Raw genomic sequence first — 15739 nt, 5'->3', positions numbered from 1 at the left:
TGTAGCTGGTAGAAACAGCAGTAATAAACTCTGCATTTTATGCTAATTTTTTCTACACTGTTCTATAGAACACAGTAATACATGGCCAAATTTAAGTGAGTATATCCTATTTCCTGATGGGTTCATCTTATGTTCCCACCCGAAACCTCCGTTCACAGGACAAATCCCTCCTCTCAGTACCCTTCTCCACCACTGCCAACTCCAGGCTCTGCCCATTCTGCCTTGCCTCACCCTATGCCTGGAACAACCTTCCTGAGCCCCTACGTCAAGCCCCCTCCCTGCCCATCTTCAAGTCTCTGCTTAAAGCCCACCTTTTCAATGCTGCCTTCGGCACCTAACTCTTACCTTCAGGATATCCGGACTGCCCCAAATTGACTGCCCCCCATCGTATCGCTACTCACTTGTCCTTTAGATTGTAAGCTCGTTGAGCAGGGCCTGTCCTTTTATGTTAAATTGTACAGCGCTGCGTAACCCTAGTAGCGCTTAGAAATGTTAAGTAGTAGTAGTAGTCTTAATTGCTGTTGTAATCTGCCTTGGAAGCCTGGTGTTATAAAGATGGAATATATTGACATTAAATGGAAGTAAAATTAAACACTCCTTTCATTGGGGCACATGGAATCACATTTTCACTTCATCTCATTTCTAGAAGTTTAAATTTTAGATACACAAATGCATTATTCTGTTTTGAGCATGTTTCAGGGACAAGTGGTATTATAAATCAAAATAATAAAAATAAATATTTTGTTTCATGCATATCTCTCATTTGTATAAATATAACTAAATGGGCTATAAGCCCCTAATGCAGTCCTTGGTCTTCTTATTTACTTATTTAGATTTTGCTCACACCTTTTTATTTCTCTGTCCCGGGAGGGCTCACAATCTATATTTTTTTCTTGTGATGACTTATACTGTGCCAAAACTGAAAATTCTTTATCTCTTCTATCTGTTCAATAATAAAAGGAGCTCACTTTGAACACTATCCACTTTAAAAGGTTGTTTTGTGACTATACATGAGGAATTGTGATATTGCATAAATAAGTGTGTGTTTTTGTTCCTAAGAGAATCCAGGTGCGTGGAGAACTCAAAAAGGTCCCACGGAGAAGCTCAAGTGGAGAAGAAAGTGGGAATGAGAACCAGGACCTCCAAAGACAGGACTACAGTAGAAGCAGCAGACATTGCTGACTTCATTGCCTTACTCGCTATTCAGCCATACTTTACATCAACGGTCTTTTTAAAGACCTTTATAATCTATCGTTGCTACTTCCGGAGTTGTATCTCTAATCAAAGATACAGACTCCTGATGTAGTCCCTTTTGGCCGAAACACAATATTGTGTCGAGTCGTCTTGGTTTTCAATAAACTTTGTTTCATTATACTTCTGCTGTGGTCCTGTCTTTAGAGATCCTGGTTCTCATTCCCACTTTCTTCTCCACTTGTTTTTTGTTCCAGGCATGCATCCAGAGGTTATATAATCCTTTCAAGAAGCCAGTTAATCATTTAATTATTAGTGGAACATAACCACAAAGGCAAGCTATGGTCGCATTTTCACTAGGGGTGGCCTAGTGGTTAGAGTGGTGGACTTTGGTCCTGGGGAACTGGGTTCGATTTCCACTGCAGGTACAGGCAGCTCCTTGTGACTCTGGGCAAGTCACTTAACCCTCCATTGCCCCAGGTACAAATAAGTACCTGTATACAATCTGTAAGCAACATTGAGCCTGCATGAGTGGGAAAGCGTGGGGGGTACAAAAAAAATATGGTAATACTAATGTCAAGCTAAGGACAAGTTATTTTGAGTTAGTCTTCACTGGACCAAACTTGCTTTTCTTGTGCCATCACCATCCAGTTGTATAGGCAGTGCCTTAAAAAGTGGAGGATAAATGATTTGGGGATTTTTTTTAACTTGAAATTTATATCCCACATTATCCCAAGCAAACGCGAGTTCAATGTGGCTTACATTTTGAAATACAATGAGACGGAATAAAAGAATTCAGTAACATCATGGGAGCAAGTCGATGGATATATCTAAAACATTTAACAAAGTTGAGATTAGCAAATATATCCAACTGGGCATTTAAAAGTCTGTCCTTAATGATGCCACATGTTCAGAAATCATAGCCATAAGTATGGACAGTTATTTAGTTCAACATGTTTTTATTGGCAAGAAAAGCACAATACACGTCATATCAAGAAAAGCCTTAATACAGCACAACATACACAGACAAAAGAAAGAAAAACGTCAACATTTTATAATTTTCACCCCCCCTTTCCCTTAACTATATCCCTAACGTCCCCCCATCTAAACCCCCCACATCCTCCCATCCTGCCCTCACCCTACCACCTAATCCCCTCCTCCTCCCCCCACACTTGGACTTTTACTCTGATAGTCCAAGTGAGCCCCCCCCCCCCCGTAAAGTTTTCAAATAAGCTGGGGTAGACATAAGAGATCATTTATTATCCCTTATGAGCCAGATTTTATGACTTATTTAGAATCAAGCTTCGTCCTCTGGGAGTTAACCCACGTAAGTAAGGACTCCAGATCTTTTTATATCGTAGTAAGCGCTTTGGAGAGCCCCTCACCCTCCCGTGCCTCCCATGCAGCCAACATATGTACCTTACCTTGGGTGCCCAAATCCCCCCCCCCCAAACCAACTCCTCACAACTCTACACCACTACCATAGCCCTTAGGGATGAAGGGGGGGGGGGCACCTAGATGTGGGTACAGTGGGTTTTGGGGGGGGGGGGTTGGAGAGCTCAATATTTACCACAAGTGTAACAGGTAGCGGGGGATGGGCCTGTGTCCACCTGCCTGAAGTGCACTGCACCCAGTAAAACTGCATACTGCTATCAGAGAGCTGGGTACGACATTTGAGGATGGCATAAAGGCTGGCAAAAAATATTTTTTTTTTTGGGTGGGAGGGGGAGGTGACCACTGGGGGAGTAAGGGAGGTCATCCCCGATTCCCTCCGGTGGTCATCTGGTCAGTTGGGGCTCCTTTTTGAAGCTTGGTCGTGAAAAAAAAGGGACCAAGTAAAGCCGGCGAAATGCTCGTCAAGGCCGGCTTTCTTTTTTCCATTATCGGGCGAAGCCGGCCATCTTGTGAGCACGCCCCCATCCTGCCTTCACTACCCTACCGACACGCCCCCTTGAAGTTTGGCCGGCTCCGCAACGGAAAGCAGTTGAAGCCGGCCAAAATCGGCTTTCGATTATACCGATTTGGCCGACTTCAGGAGATCGCCGGCCATCTCCCGATTTGTGTCGGAAGATGGCCGGCGATCTCTTTCGAAAATAAGCTGGAAAATAGTCTAATATTTAAAATAATTTCTAGTTATGCATTTTTACAGGAATATATTCTGGGAGGAATAGTGATGGACTTATCATGACTCTGAGGTTAAATATCAAAACCTAAGTGGGGGTGGGTCAAAAGGATGAAGATTCATATATGGTGTCTAATAATTTTGCATTGGCCTGGGGGGTTCAGTACTCCAGGACTGTCAAGTCTTAAAATAATTCTTATGAAAATCGAGATTAGTAGTCACTAAAAGCCATGCTCTTTTATTTATGTTCATAATTAAACTGTAGTGCACTGTGAGCTGTTTGTTTGAAGAGAGTCTGTTCCTAAACACATCGGGAAAGCAATACAGTCGGGCTTGCTCAGGTCCTGTGAATTAAACTTCAACCACAATTTTCAACATGAGTATCTAAATTGAAAAACAATCAGCGTTTCATTTTGCAAACATTAAGTGCCACAGCCACCTGGCAGAGAAGCTAGAAGGCAGTTGAGTTGATTATTTAAATCTGTGCTATCAACTTCCATCCTCCTGTGTAAATAAAACGCTTGCAAGACAACCAAGTAAACAAACAAAAACTGACTTGTGGGTTTTGCTTTTGCAGTGGAGCATTTCCAAAACATCTCTGTTTGTATCTGGAAGAGAGGCAAGCACACTTCACCCAACCCTATAAATATGGAATTATTGAATGTGGTAGCGAACTCACTTAAGGCTACGAGCTTTGTAATGACCAATAAAGCAGAGTCAAAAATGTATTGTTAGCTATGACCCATTAGTCGTTTCTGCTGTTTGCATAGTTATTTCCCTTATGCACACTTCCTGAGAACTTACAGAGAGGAGGCAATAGCCATTAACTATATTATCTGAATCAACATTTGCAACCTGCTGGCAGCCCAAAAGCTCAACTCCAACTGTGATGACAGAAAAACCTCATATAAAAGCAGGAAGCTCATTGTTGTTAGACTGAAACTAAGGTTTGTAATCTATTTTATTTCAGAAGACAGCTTCGGTCTTCCATAGACTATGCCTTTTTTTAATCAATTTTTCTCATTTTATAGCTCAGTGCCTTTTCCTCCAATGAGTACAATGCGTGCGTGGCATAATTTTAAAGGACTAGAAATAATGTTGTTGATATTAACTGGAAATTCCTACACATACCGAATCACACAACAAGAATTATTTTTGCTCCCTAACATAGGCAAAAATTGTGGTGTACTTTTGTACTGCTCCCATTAGAAGTACGTACTACTACTACTACTTAACATTTCTAAAGCGCTACCAAGGTCACGCAGTGCTGTACAATTTAAACATAGGACAGTCCCTGCTCAAAGGAGCTTACAATCTAAAGGACAAGTATGCAGTCAATCAATTGGGGCAGACTAGGTTCCTGAATAGAGGCAAGTGGTTATTATTATTATTATTATTTGTAGCATTTGTATCCCACATTTTCCCACCTATTTGCTGGCTCAATGTGGCTTACATTTGCCGTAATGGCGGTTGCCATTTCCGGGTAAACAGAATTACAATTGGTATTGCATTAAGGAGTATACATAATGGTAACATTCGTGGTGTATACCTACATGGTAATATATATGGGACATATTGTATATGGAACAGATCATGATCATGTGCAGAAGGAATGGATCCACAGAAGCTTAGCTGAAATTGGGTGGCGGGGGGAAGAGGGGTTGGTGGTTGAGAGGCTAGGATGGGGGAGGGCAGACTTATACGGGGTCTGTGCCGGAGCCAGTGATGGGAGGCGGGACTGGTGGTTGGGAGGCGGGAAATACTGCTGGACAGACTTATACGGTCTGTGCCCTGGAAAAGACAGGTACAAATCAAGGTAAGGTATGCACATATGAGTTTATCGTGGGCAGACTAGATGGACCGTGCAGGTCTTTTTCTGCCGTCATCTACTATGTTATATATATATGCCATGTGATACATACATGGTAAAGAATGAATTATAGTAGTGCATGAAGGTCCCTGAGTAATACATACATGGTAAATAATACATTATGGTAGTGCAAGAAGGTTCCTGAGTAATAGGTTAGATTGTGACAGACGTTAGTTTATCGACTATTCAGAAGTTCTATTCAGCATAGGATAAAGAGGTAGTCGCCAAGAGGATAAAGAGGTAATCGCCCAGAGGTTGAACAGTCAAGTGATAGAAGTTCGTATTTGTATCGATCGTATATAATGTTAATATTTAATATTTATGCTGAATGTTTGTGGTAGGCCTTCTTGAAGAGGTCTGTTTTCAGTAGTCTTCGGAATATGGTTAGGTCTTGTGTTGTTTTTACGGCCTTCGGTAGTGCGTTCCATAGCTGCGTGCAGATGTATGAGAAGTTGGACGCATATATGGATTTGTATTTCATCCCTTTACAGTTAGGGTAGTGGAGATTGAGGAATGTGCGTGATGATCTTTTTGCATTCCTAATAGGCAAGTCTATAAGGTCATACATGTAGGTTGGGGCTTCTCCGTAGATGATTTTGTGGACCAGGGTGCAGACTTTGAACGCAATTCGTTCTTTTATTATGTTATGGGCTTTGAGTAAGGATTTCATTTAAAACAGAGCATTGCTTCTTCGGGGATTTTGGAATAATGTAATAGGTTATATGGGGACAGATTCTATATACGCCTAGGAGTATTCTATAAACTATGCCTAAAGATACGCACGGTTTACAGAAAACTCTTAGCATCCATCCGCATGACTACATTTCGTTGCAGTCATTTACACCAAATATAAATTCCTAAGCCTAGGTGTATTCTGTAACAGTGCACATAGTTTTTAGAAACGCCCATGGCCATGCCCCCTTTTCCAATCTGTGTCTTAGAATTTATGTGCATCACTTTACAGAATATGCTTAGAAAGCTGTGCGCATAAATTCTAATTAATGCCAATTAGTGTCAATAATTGCTTGTTAAGTGGCAATTATCAGCACTGATTGGCTTGTTAAGATAATTAAGTTGCACACGCTAATAAGAACACCACCTGATTTGTGCGAGCAACTCAAGTTGCATTATATAGAATCTGGGGGACAGAACTTAGATTAACCTGAAACTATATGCAAATCGAGTGTGAGTGCAAACCTGGAACAGAATAAAATGGGCCTATGGGTGTGGAGTTGGCTTCTAAACCCCAAGCAGATTCTGCAACACTATCTACCCAAACCAACTATCGCATTGGGTAACCTACTCAAGGCAGTAATGAGATGTGAATGTGTGGACGGAAGACCACGTCGCAGTCTTGCAAATTTCTAAAATGGAGGCTGACCACATGTGGGCTACCAACACAGCCATGGCTCTTGACACTGTGAGCCTTGACATGACCCACTAGAGTCAGCCCTGCCTGGGCATAAGTGGAGGAAATGCAATCTGATAGCCAATTAGAGATTCTGCATTTCCCGATGATGAACCCCCATCCTTTTGGGATCAAAAGAAACAAAAAGTTGGGTGGACTGTCTTTGGCGCCTAGTCCGCTCCATGTAATAGGCCAATGCTTGCTTGTAGTCCAATGTCTGCAAGGCGCTCTTGCCACAATAGGCATGAGGTTGGGGAAAGAATGTTGGCAAGACAATCAACTGGTTCAGATGGAACTCCGACACCACCTTTGGCAGGAATTTAGGGTGTGTGCAGAGGACTACTGTTATGATGAAACTTAGTATAAGATGCATCAACTACCAGGGCCTAAAGATCACTGACTCTACAAGCCGAAGTAACAGCCACCAAGAAAATAACCTTCTTGGTCAAATACTTCAGATTGCAAGAATTCAGCGGCTCGAAAGGAGCTTTCATCAGCTGGGTGAGAATGACACGCGGTCCCATTACACAGGGGGAGGTTTGACCGGGGGCTTTCACAAAAGCAACCTCTCATGAAGCAACAATTAAAGGCTATCCAGAGATGGGCTTACTCTCTACACATTGATGATAAGCACTAATTGCACTGAGGTGAACCCTTAAGGAGTTGGTCCTGAGACCAGACTCGGATAGGTTTAGAAGGTATTCAAGCAGGATCTGTATAGGGCAGGAATTAAGATCTAGGGCCTTGCCCTCATACCAGACGGCAAACCCCCTCCATTTAAAAGAGTAACAGCTCTTAATGGAATCTTTCCTGGAAGCCAGCAAGACCAGGGAGACACCCTCTGAAAGACCCAAGGAAGCAAATTCTAGGATCTCAACATCCAGGCTGTGAGGGCCAGAGACTGAAGGTTGGAAAGAATTAGAGATCCCTTGTTCTGCATGATGAGGGTCGGAAAACACTCCAATCTCCATGGATCTTCTGAGGATAACTCCAAAAGAGGAACCAGGTCTGCTGAGGCTAGTAAAATGTGATTAGAATCATGGTTCCACAGTCTTGCTTCAGTTTCAGCAAAGTCTTCCCCACGAGAGGAATGGGAGGATATGCATACAGAAGGCCTGTCCCCTAATGAAGGAAGAAGGCATCTGATTCTAGCCTATCAAGCCTGGAACAGAACTGAGGGACTTTGTGATTCACATGAGTGACAAAGAGATCTACTGAGGGGGTGCCCCATGCTCGGAAGATCTAAGGCAACGTGCCCATGTTGAGAGACCACTTGTGCAGTTGCATAACCCTGCTCAGTCTGTCATCCAGGCTGTTGTTTTTGTCCGCCAGATAAGTCCATACTCACGGCCCCAGTCAACTCAGGAACTGGTGTTGCTGGAAGCACTGGAGTGCCTCCTCCAGTCACTTGGTCAGCTGGTTTCACCTGGACTGGCTCAGGATCTGGAACTGGAGAGGTGATCTCTGCTGCTTCAGCTGTTGGGCCGCCCAGGCCTTACTAGGGTTACCATAGCAGAAATGTTGACTCCATGAGAAGGGCAACCAAAATGGTGTGAGGTCTGTTTCAGAAGTCATAAGAGGCAGTCTTAGGATCTAATAAGTATACCATATTACATTACATTTCTGACTTATATCCCGCTATCACCTATCAATTTTAAAGGACCAGAAAGGTCAAGAGGCCAGGACAATCTCTGGGAATTATAAAAACCTTACCTAAAATATACTAACCTGATATTAGTACTCTTCTTGTGAAATTCATTTCTTAAATAACACTGTTTGAGCTTCCTTTCTCAATGTAAGATACTGTTGAGGAATTGAGTAAATTTAACAAAATCCCTCCAAAGCCTTGCTGCTTGAAAAGCCAATGATTCTCAAAAAACCCTAATCGCTTCTTTCCCTTAACTGAAGGAAGACAAATAACATGATACTGCCAACCCTTCTAACCCTGGAAGCCAGCACCAAAGCAAAAATGGGACAAAAAATAATCCGGAACCAACCCATGTAAAACTTTAAACAAAAACCAAGCATGTTTAAAAGTAATTCTGCCCTCTTCTGGCATCCAGTGCAACCTAATATAAAATGGGGATATACTCTCATATTTAGAAAGTCCAAACATGGCAGTGTACCAAAGGCAAGGCAAGGCAAGCTTACAAACAAGCAGAAATGCATAAGGAACCGCGTTTTCAGCATGGAGAGGACTGCGTGTTGTAGAAGGAATGCCGTGTTTTGTCTTTCATGGCTGGTCCTCATAGATAAGGGCTCTATCTTCAAGCGAGAATCCGCAGGCCAGCTGAAACTGGTATGCTGTAGAGAAGCAAACAGCCCATCTGTGACCTTTCGCACGCTGCTGAACGGCAGAAACTGTTATGTGACAAGTCCACAGTACAATGTAACAGAAGCCCTCAATTTGGTACACACAAGAGGTTGCCTAAGAGCGGCATCCGTATCTGCTGTTATTGTACCAATCCATCACATTGCTGGGCTTCCTCCTTTTGAGATTTTGCTGTGCATGAATTTGTAGGATCATACAGGTCCTTTTCAACGAAGAGGGGAAAGCTCATCTACAGGATCACCTTTGCATAAGTTTTATAGCTTTAAAATAAATGTTCACAGAATCCACAGGATAAACAGGAAAAAAACCAACTCTACGAGGAAGCAAAATGCAGCACGGAATAGAGGATGACTCACGTCTCTCGAGACGGGAGTAGCAGTAAAAAAAAGTCTTTATTGAGGCACACGAGGAATTAAGTTTTCTCAGAACCAGTATAGCCATAAGAATTTTAATACATTTCCTTTTTCATTAGACTTCCCAAAGTACATACAACTTTTACACCTCAAGCTTAATATATGCAGAAATCATTTCATTTTCTCAACTTTGTAGTTTGCTCATATTTTAGCCACATCTGATACTCCTCCTGGAATTCCTGTGCCCTCAGGATGCTCTGGAGTGGTATCTGAGTAGATTGGTTTACTGAGTCAAGGGGGTGTACAATCGAGAGTTTTTAGTTGCGTATACTGTGTGCATTTTTGTATTTATTTAAACTTTTTTGTTTTCCATCTATATATTATTCTGTTATTGTAAACCACTGTGCAATGTAGTTCAAATGGCAGTATATCAAGTCTAACAAGCTAAAACTAAACTCCTGTACATTAAAAACTTGATATTCCTCATTAAACAGTGTCAGAAAGATACAGATAGGAGAAAGTTGCTTAAATGTGGTAGAAATCAGCTGGCAATAAACGCCGAGATGCCCATTATCGCCAGCTGATTTCTATCATGAGCTAAAAATGCTACAATCATGGCTTAGTAAAAGACCCCCCTATGCGCATACTTTACCTTACAAAAATGGTGTAACTTACATGCATAAGAGAACATAAGAATATGAGTAGCCATACTGGGTAAGACCAATGGTCCATCTAGCCCAGTATTCTATTTTCCAAACAGTGGCTAAGCCAGGTCACAAGTACCTGGCAGAAACCCAAATCATGGCAACATTCCATGTAGAACCCAAAGAATAGCAAGATTCTGGAATCCTAAAGAGTGATTCCATGCAGAATCTCAGAGTAGCAACATTCCATACTACAAATCCCAGGGCACGCAGTTGCTTCCCATGTCTGGCTCAATAGGAGACTATGGACTTTTCCTCCATGAATTTGTCCAAACCTTTTTTAAACCACCCAGATACGCTAACTGCTGTTACCACCTCCTCCGGCAAAGAGTTCCAGAGATTAACTATTTGCTGAGGGAAAAAATATTTCCTCCTTTTTGTTTTTAAAGTATTTCCATGTAACTTTCTTGAATGTCCCCTAGTCTTTGTACTTTTGGAATGAGTAAAAAATCGATTTACTTACTTCTACTCATTCTACACCACTCAGGATTTTGTATACCTCAATCATATCTCCCCTCATCCGTCTGTTTTCCAAGCTGAAGAGCCTTAACCACTTTAGCCTTTCCTCATATGAGAGGAGTTCCAGCCCCTTTATCATTTTGGTTGCTTTCACCCAAGTTAGGTGATCTCTGTAAGAGGGTAATTTTATATGTCTTTTTTGCCCGTAAAAAAGATTTCCATGCAGACATACACACCGGAATAATTTCCTGAGAGTACAGATGCATAAGAGTATATGAACACACAGATGCTTTCAGAGATGGAGCTGTACAGAGCTAGGGTGAAGTTGTGAGCTATGCATGTATATTAGAAAAATGTACATATCTGCCTCTCTTCGATCAGGAGCTTGCACTGGTGGCACTTTTTTGAGTGTAGTACGTAGCTATGCATGTTGCCTTTAAAAGACAACAGAAAAACCTCTAAAACATCCCAGCCATAGAATAATTCCAATAAAAACTTGTACTATTCAATATAGACTCATAGGGGTCCTTTTACTAAGGCGCATAAGTGTCTACGGGCACCCAACATGCACCAAAATGGAGTTACCACATGGCTGCCACATGGCCCTTGCGGTATTTTCATTTTTATTTTGTATTTTCTGGTGCGCGTCAGCTACGCGCGCCAAGTGGCATTTGGCATGCGTAGGTCATTACCGCTGGTTACCGTGTGAGACTTTACCGCTAGGTCAATGGCTGGCAGTAAGGTCTTAGACCAAAAATGGATGTGTGGCAATTTTGATTTTGCCACACATCCATTTTCGGCAAAAATTTTAAAAAGGACTTTTAACAGGCACATTGAAAAATGAATTGGCAGGCGCCCAAAACCCGCGCCTACACTACCGCAAGCCATTTTTCAGCGCACCTTAGTAAAAGGACCTCATAATGATGATAATTCATATGAATATTTTTTCAATTTTTTTATTATGGCAGGACCAGAGGTACTTGAGGGTACTGAGTACCGGCACCTTTTCCATTGTCTGCTAAAATTGACCCATGGTTCCCAAGTTTTAATGAAAGACACCAATTCTGCCTTGTCATAGATTCTGTGACTGGTTGTAGGGGGCCTGTCTTGGCTGTTGTGGGGTGGGTCCCTTAGAGATCACCCCACTCGTGAAGAGTGGCCTGGCATTTGAGTACCGGCACCTTTTTCGCTAGAAAAACGCACTGGGCAGGACTATTATATAAAGAGCATTGAGTCATGTCCAAGAAACACAGCAGCAATTTCACTTGGTGCTGAACACAACATTCTCATTTACTGCTTTCATTTTGTTACAATCGTCAGTCCCAATTCTTTTATACATTTCAAAGCACCACAAAAATTCCTGTTTGAAAAATCTGCTGCCCTGGGCACATCAGGGAGAATGCAAGCGTGCTTTCTCTGAAAGAGAAAGGCTTTTTTAAAAAGGAATTTTTGTGATGACTTGAAATTTTGCAACAGTATACAGCCGTGTCCTGACACAGAGATTCGGCTCGAAACACGCTCGCATCAGCTTTTTTTGTGGAATTGTACGTGCTGTATTCTAGTTTCAAAGAACAGTGATTGTCACATAAGTCCTATTTACGCTAGTTTTTTAAAAAGATTTTTGTGCACAATATAATGTTGGTAAATAAATGACTAGAGACTGTTTTAAATGTGCATTTATACAGAAACTGGGACTTACGATTATAACAATATTTAAAGCTGTAAATGAAAGTGCTGTGTTCAGCACCATGTGAAATTCTGCATTTACTGGGGATGACTTATTGCCCTTTATATGATAGTCCCCGACCTTGCTAAAAAAAAAAAAGATGAAAAAATATTCATATGAATTATTGTCATTATGAGTCTATATTGGATAGTACAAGGTTTTTATTGGAATTATTATATGGCTGGAGTATTTTAGAGGTTTTTGTGATATTTAAGTCTTCACTTCCTTTAAAACAAGAGATATATATATGTCTTTATAAAATAGTTGCAACACAGCTTAGGTATTCTGTTAAGCGAAACTTACCTGTAGCAGGTATTCTCCGAGGATAGCAGGCTTCACATTCTCACAAGTGGGTAAACGCATCCCACGTCGCCCGGGCGACAGAGGATGCGTCTACCCACTTGTGAGAATGGTAAGCCTGCTTCTCCTTGGAGAAAGTGAAGCTACTTACCTGTAGCAGGTATTTTCCGAGGACAGCAGGTTTCACATTTTCACAAGTGGGTAGATGCATCCTGCTTGAGAGAATGGTAAGCCTTCTTGTCCTTGGAGAATGAAATTATCCCCCAGTGTCTTACCTGTTATTGTCGTCATCGATGAACACTACATGTGCTAAAAACGAGATGGGTCGATACGACTTGAAGTTAATCTGACACGTTAATCCTGGACTTCTTCCCTCTGATGAGACGGCGACAATCGGACTACTGAGGAACTGCACAGAAAGGGGGTTAATCGTGTCTTCATCTTCAAGCTGTTCTTCGGGAAGTTCAACACGTAACGCTGATTCTCTGTAAGAATATTTAGAATAACTCAATTAGTTCTCAGTGGGCCACAGCACCAGAACAGACTCTCCCATTTATCAATGCATGGCTCAGAGTAAAGTACACGAACCATAATCACAGAATGCAAATGTGTTTTTCAAACTGTTAGTCAAGTGAAACTGATTGAAAAATGAGAAAACCTTTTCACATTTACAATATCAACTTGTTTCCTATCACAGGCAATTAGCTCTTAGTAACGGCCCATTGCAACTCTATAGATTCCATATACAAGACCACCACTTCCTTGGGTAGTGAGTAGTGACCAAATGAAAAAAAAAAATTAGATGTAAATCCTCTTAGGCCTTATTGCTCCAGTACCTCCTATTGAAAGCAGCTTTCTGATCTTGTATTCACACTAACATAATTCTTTACAGGCTAAGATAACCTTCATTGGACAAAGATGGGAACTGTCTAAAGGGGTAGGTGACGTGGAGGGACATAATCGAACGGGGCGCCCTAGTTTTCCTGAGGACGTCCTCGCAGGACGTCCCTGCGAAGGGCAGGGAAACCCACATTATCGAAACAAGATGGGTATCCATCTTTTGTTTTGATAATACAGTCGGGGATCCCCAAATCTCAACATTTAGGTCGTCCTTAGAGATGGTCGTCCCCGGTTTTCGGCGATAATGGAAACCAAGGACACCCATCTCAGAAACGACCAAATCCAAGCCATTTGGTCATGGGAGGAGCCAGCATTTGTAGTGCACTGGTCCCCCTCACATGCCAGGACACCAACCGGGCACCCTAGGGGGCACTGCAGTGGACTTCAGAAAAAGCTCCCAGGTGCATAGCTCCCTTACCTTGGGTGCTGAGCCACCCCAAAACCACTCCCCACAACTGTACACCACTACCATAGCTCTTACAAGTGAAGGGGGATACCTAGATGTGGGTACAGTGGGTTTTGGAGGGCTCACATTTACCACCACAAGTGTAACAGGTAGGGGGGGGGGAATGGGCCTGGGTCCGCCTGCCTGAAGTGCACTGCAGTACCCACTGAAACTGCTCCAGGGACCTGCATACTGCTGTCATGGAGCTGGGTATGATATTTGAGGCTGGCATAAAGGCTGGGAAAAATATTTAAAAAAATTTTTAAGGGTGGGAGGGGGTTAGTGACCACTGGGGAAGTAAAGGGGAGGTCATCCCCGATTCCCTCCGGTGGTCATCTGGTCAGTTTGGGCACCTTTTGAGGCTTGGTCGCAAGAAAAAATGGACCAAGTAAAGTTGCCCAAGTGCTCGTCAGGGACGCCCTTTTTTCCATTATCGGTCGAGGACGCCCATGTGTTAGGCACGCCCCAGTCCTGCCTTCGCTATGCTTCCGACCCCCCCCCCCCCCCCCCCCCCCCCCCGTGAACTATGGTCGTCCCTGCGACGGAAAGCAGTTGAGGATGGCCAAAATCGGCTTTTGATTATGCTGATTTGGGTGAACCTGGGAGAAGGACACCCATCTCCCGATTTGTGTCGAAAGATGGGCGCCCTTCTCTTTTGAAAATAAGCCTGATAAGCTTTGGAGCCAAATAGACTGCTATATAGAACATATCCAAATTAATTTTATTATATAATATACAATTAAGCACCTTTATTCTAAAGCACTGAACATTTGTTAATAAAATAGAAAAGAAAATAAGATGATACCTTTTTTATGGGATAACTTAATACATCTTTTGATTAGCTTTCGAAGGTAACCATTTCCGATCTGAAGAAGAAGGGTTACCTTCGAAAGCTACTATTACTACTACTTATCATTTCTATAGCGCTACAAGGCATACGCAGCGCTGTACATCATACACAAAAAAGACAGTCCCTGCTCAGAGAGCTTACAATCTAGATAAGACAGGTAAACAAACAGAAAGCTAATCAAAAGAAGTATTAAGTTAGTCCAATAAAAAAGGTATCATTTTATTTTCTTTTCTCTGTTTTGATTTATTTCTATTTATTACTTTTAGAAGTGGACTAACACGGCTACCACACCACTTTAATAAAATATAAAATAGATTTTGAAAGCTGATTAATTCTGCTCTCAAATGAACAACTAGTGGATCACCAAAGAAGAATTAGTAATGAAAAGGGCTTGATTCTATTGTTTTCTAAAGCAGCGAGCCAGCTAGCCAGTTGGACGTGCAGAATATCTCTCAACATAAAATAGAAGAAACCTTAGGGCAGTCAATCAGCAGAATGACTACTAGATTTACATCTACAGTTTGATCTCATTGACTTATTCTTTATTTTAGAAGCATCTCCACCTGTAAACAGCAGCTTTTACACATGAAGACTGGTTGTATGTGCAAATAGTGACGTTAGAAAGCCACTGTATGTGTGGAGAACTCTTCCCTGTCTGGATTGCAGGGGGTGTGGTTTGTGCAAGCCTAAAATCTAAGGGGTCCTTTTACTGAGGTGGCTGAAAAACAGCCTGCAGTAGTGTAGACGTGTGTTTTTGGCGTGTGAAGAATCATTTTTTAGCACACCTGTAAAAAATGCCTTTTTTTGCCGAAAATGGACATGTGGGAAAATGAAAATTGCTGTGCGTCCATTTTGAGTCTGAGACCTTACCGCCAGCCATTGACCTAGTGGTAAAGTCTCATGTGGTAACCGGGCGGTAATGACCTACGAGCGTCAAATTCCACTTGATGCGCGTAGCTGACGCGCACCAGAAAATAAAAAATATTTTGCGGACACGCACCAAAAATGAAATTACCGCAAGGGCCACATGGTAGCTAGACAGTAACTCGGAATTCGCGCACGTTGGGCACGCTTAGGCA

The 15739-nt window shown here is 42.2% G+C and overlaps 1 protein-coding gene across 1 annotated transcript in view; it reads right to left on the bottom strand.

Annotated features, from left to right (window-relative positions):
* The window catches only part of CFAP47 (cilia and flagella associated protein 47), a 1083264-nt gene that overhangs the window by 803963 nt on the left and 263562 nt on the right, over positions 1-15739 (bottom strand). Inside the window, 1 exon segment of the mRNA XM_030202357.1 lies at positions 12741-12950. Within this exon segment, the coding sequence (XP_030058217.1) occupies positions 12741-12950 (210 nt within the window).

The sequence above is a fragment of the Microcaecilia unicolor genome, chromosome 4 (genome assembly GCF_901765095.1).
Source record: "Microcaecilia unicolor chromosome 4, aMicUni1.1, whole genome shotgun sequence".
NCBI lineage: Eukaryota > Metazoa > Chordata > Amphibia > Gymnophiona > Siphonopidae > Microcaecilia > Microcaecilia unicolor.
Note: the sequence above shows the minus strand (reverse complement) of the source record. Positions and strands in the feature narration are given on the sequence as shown.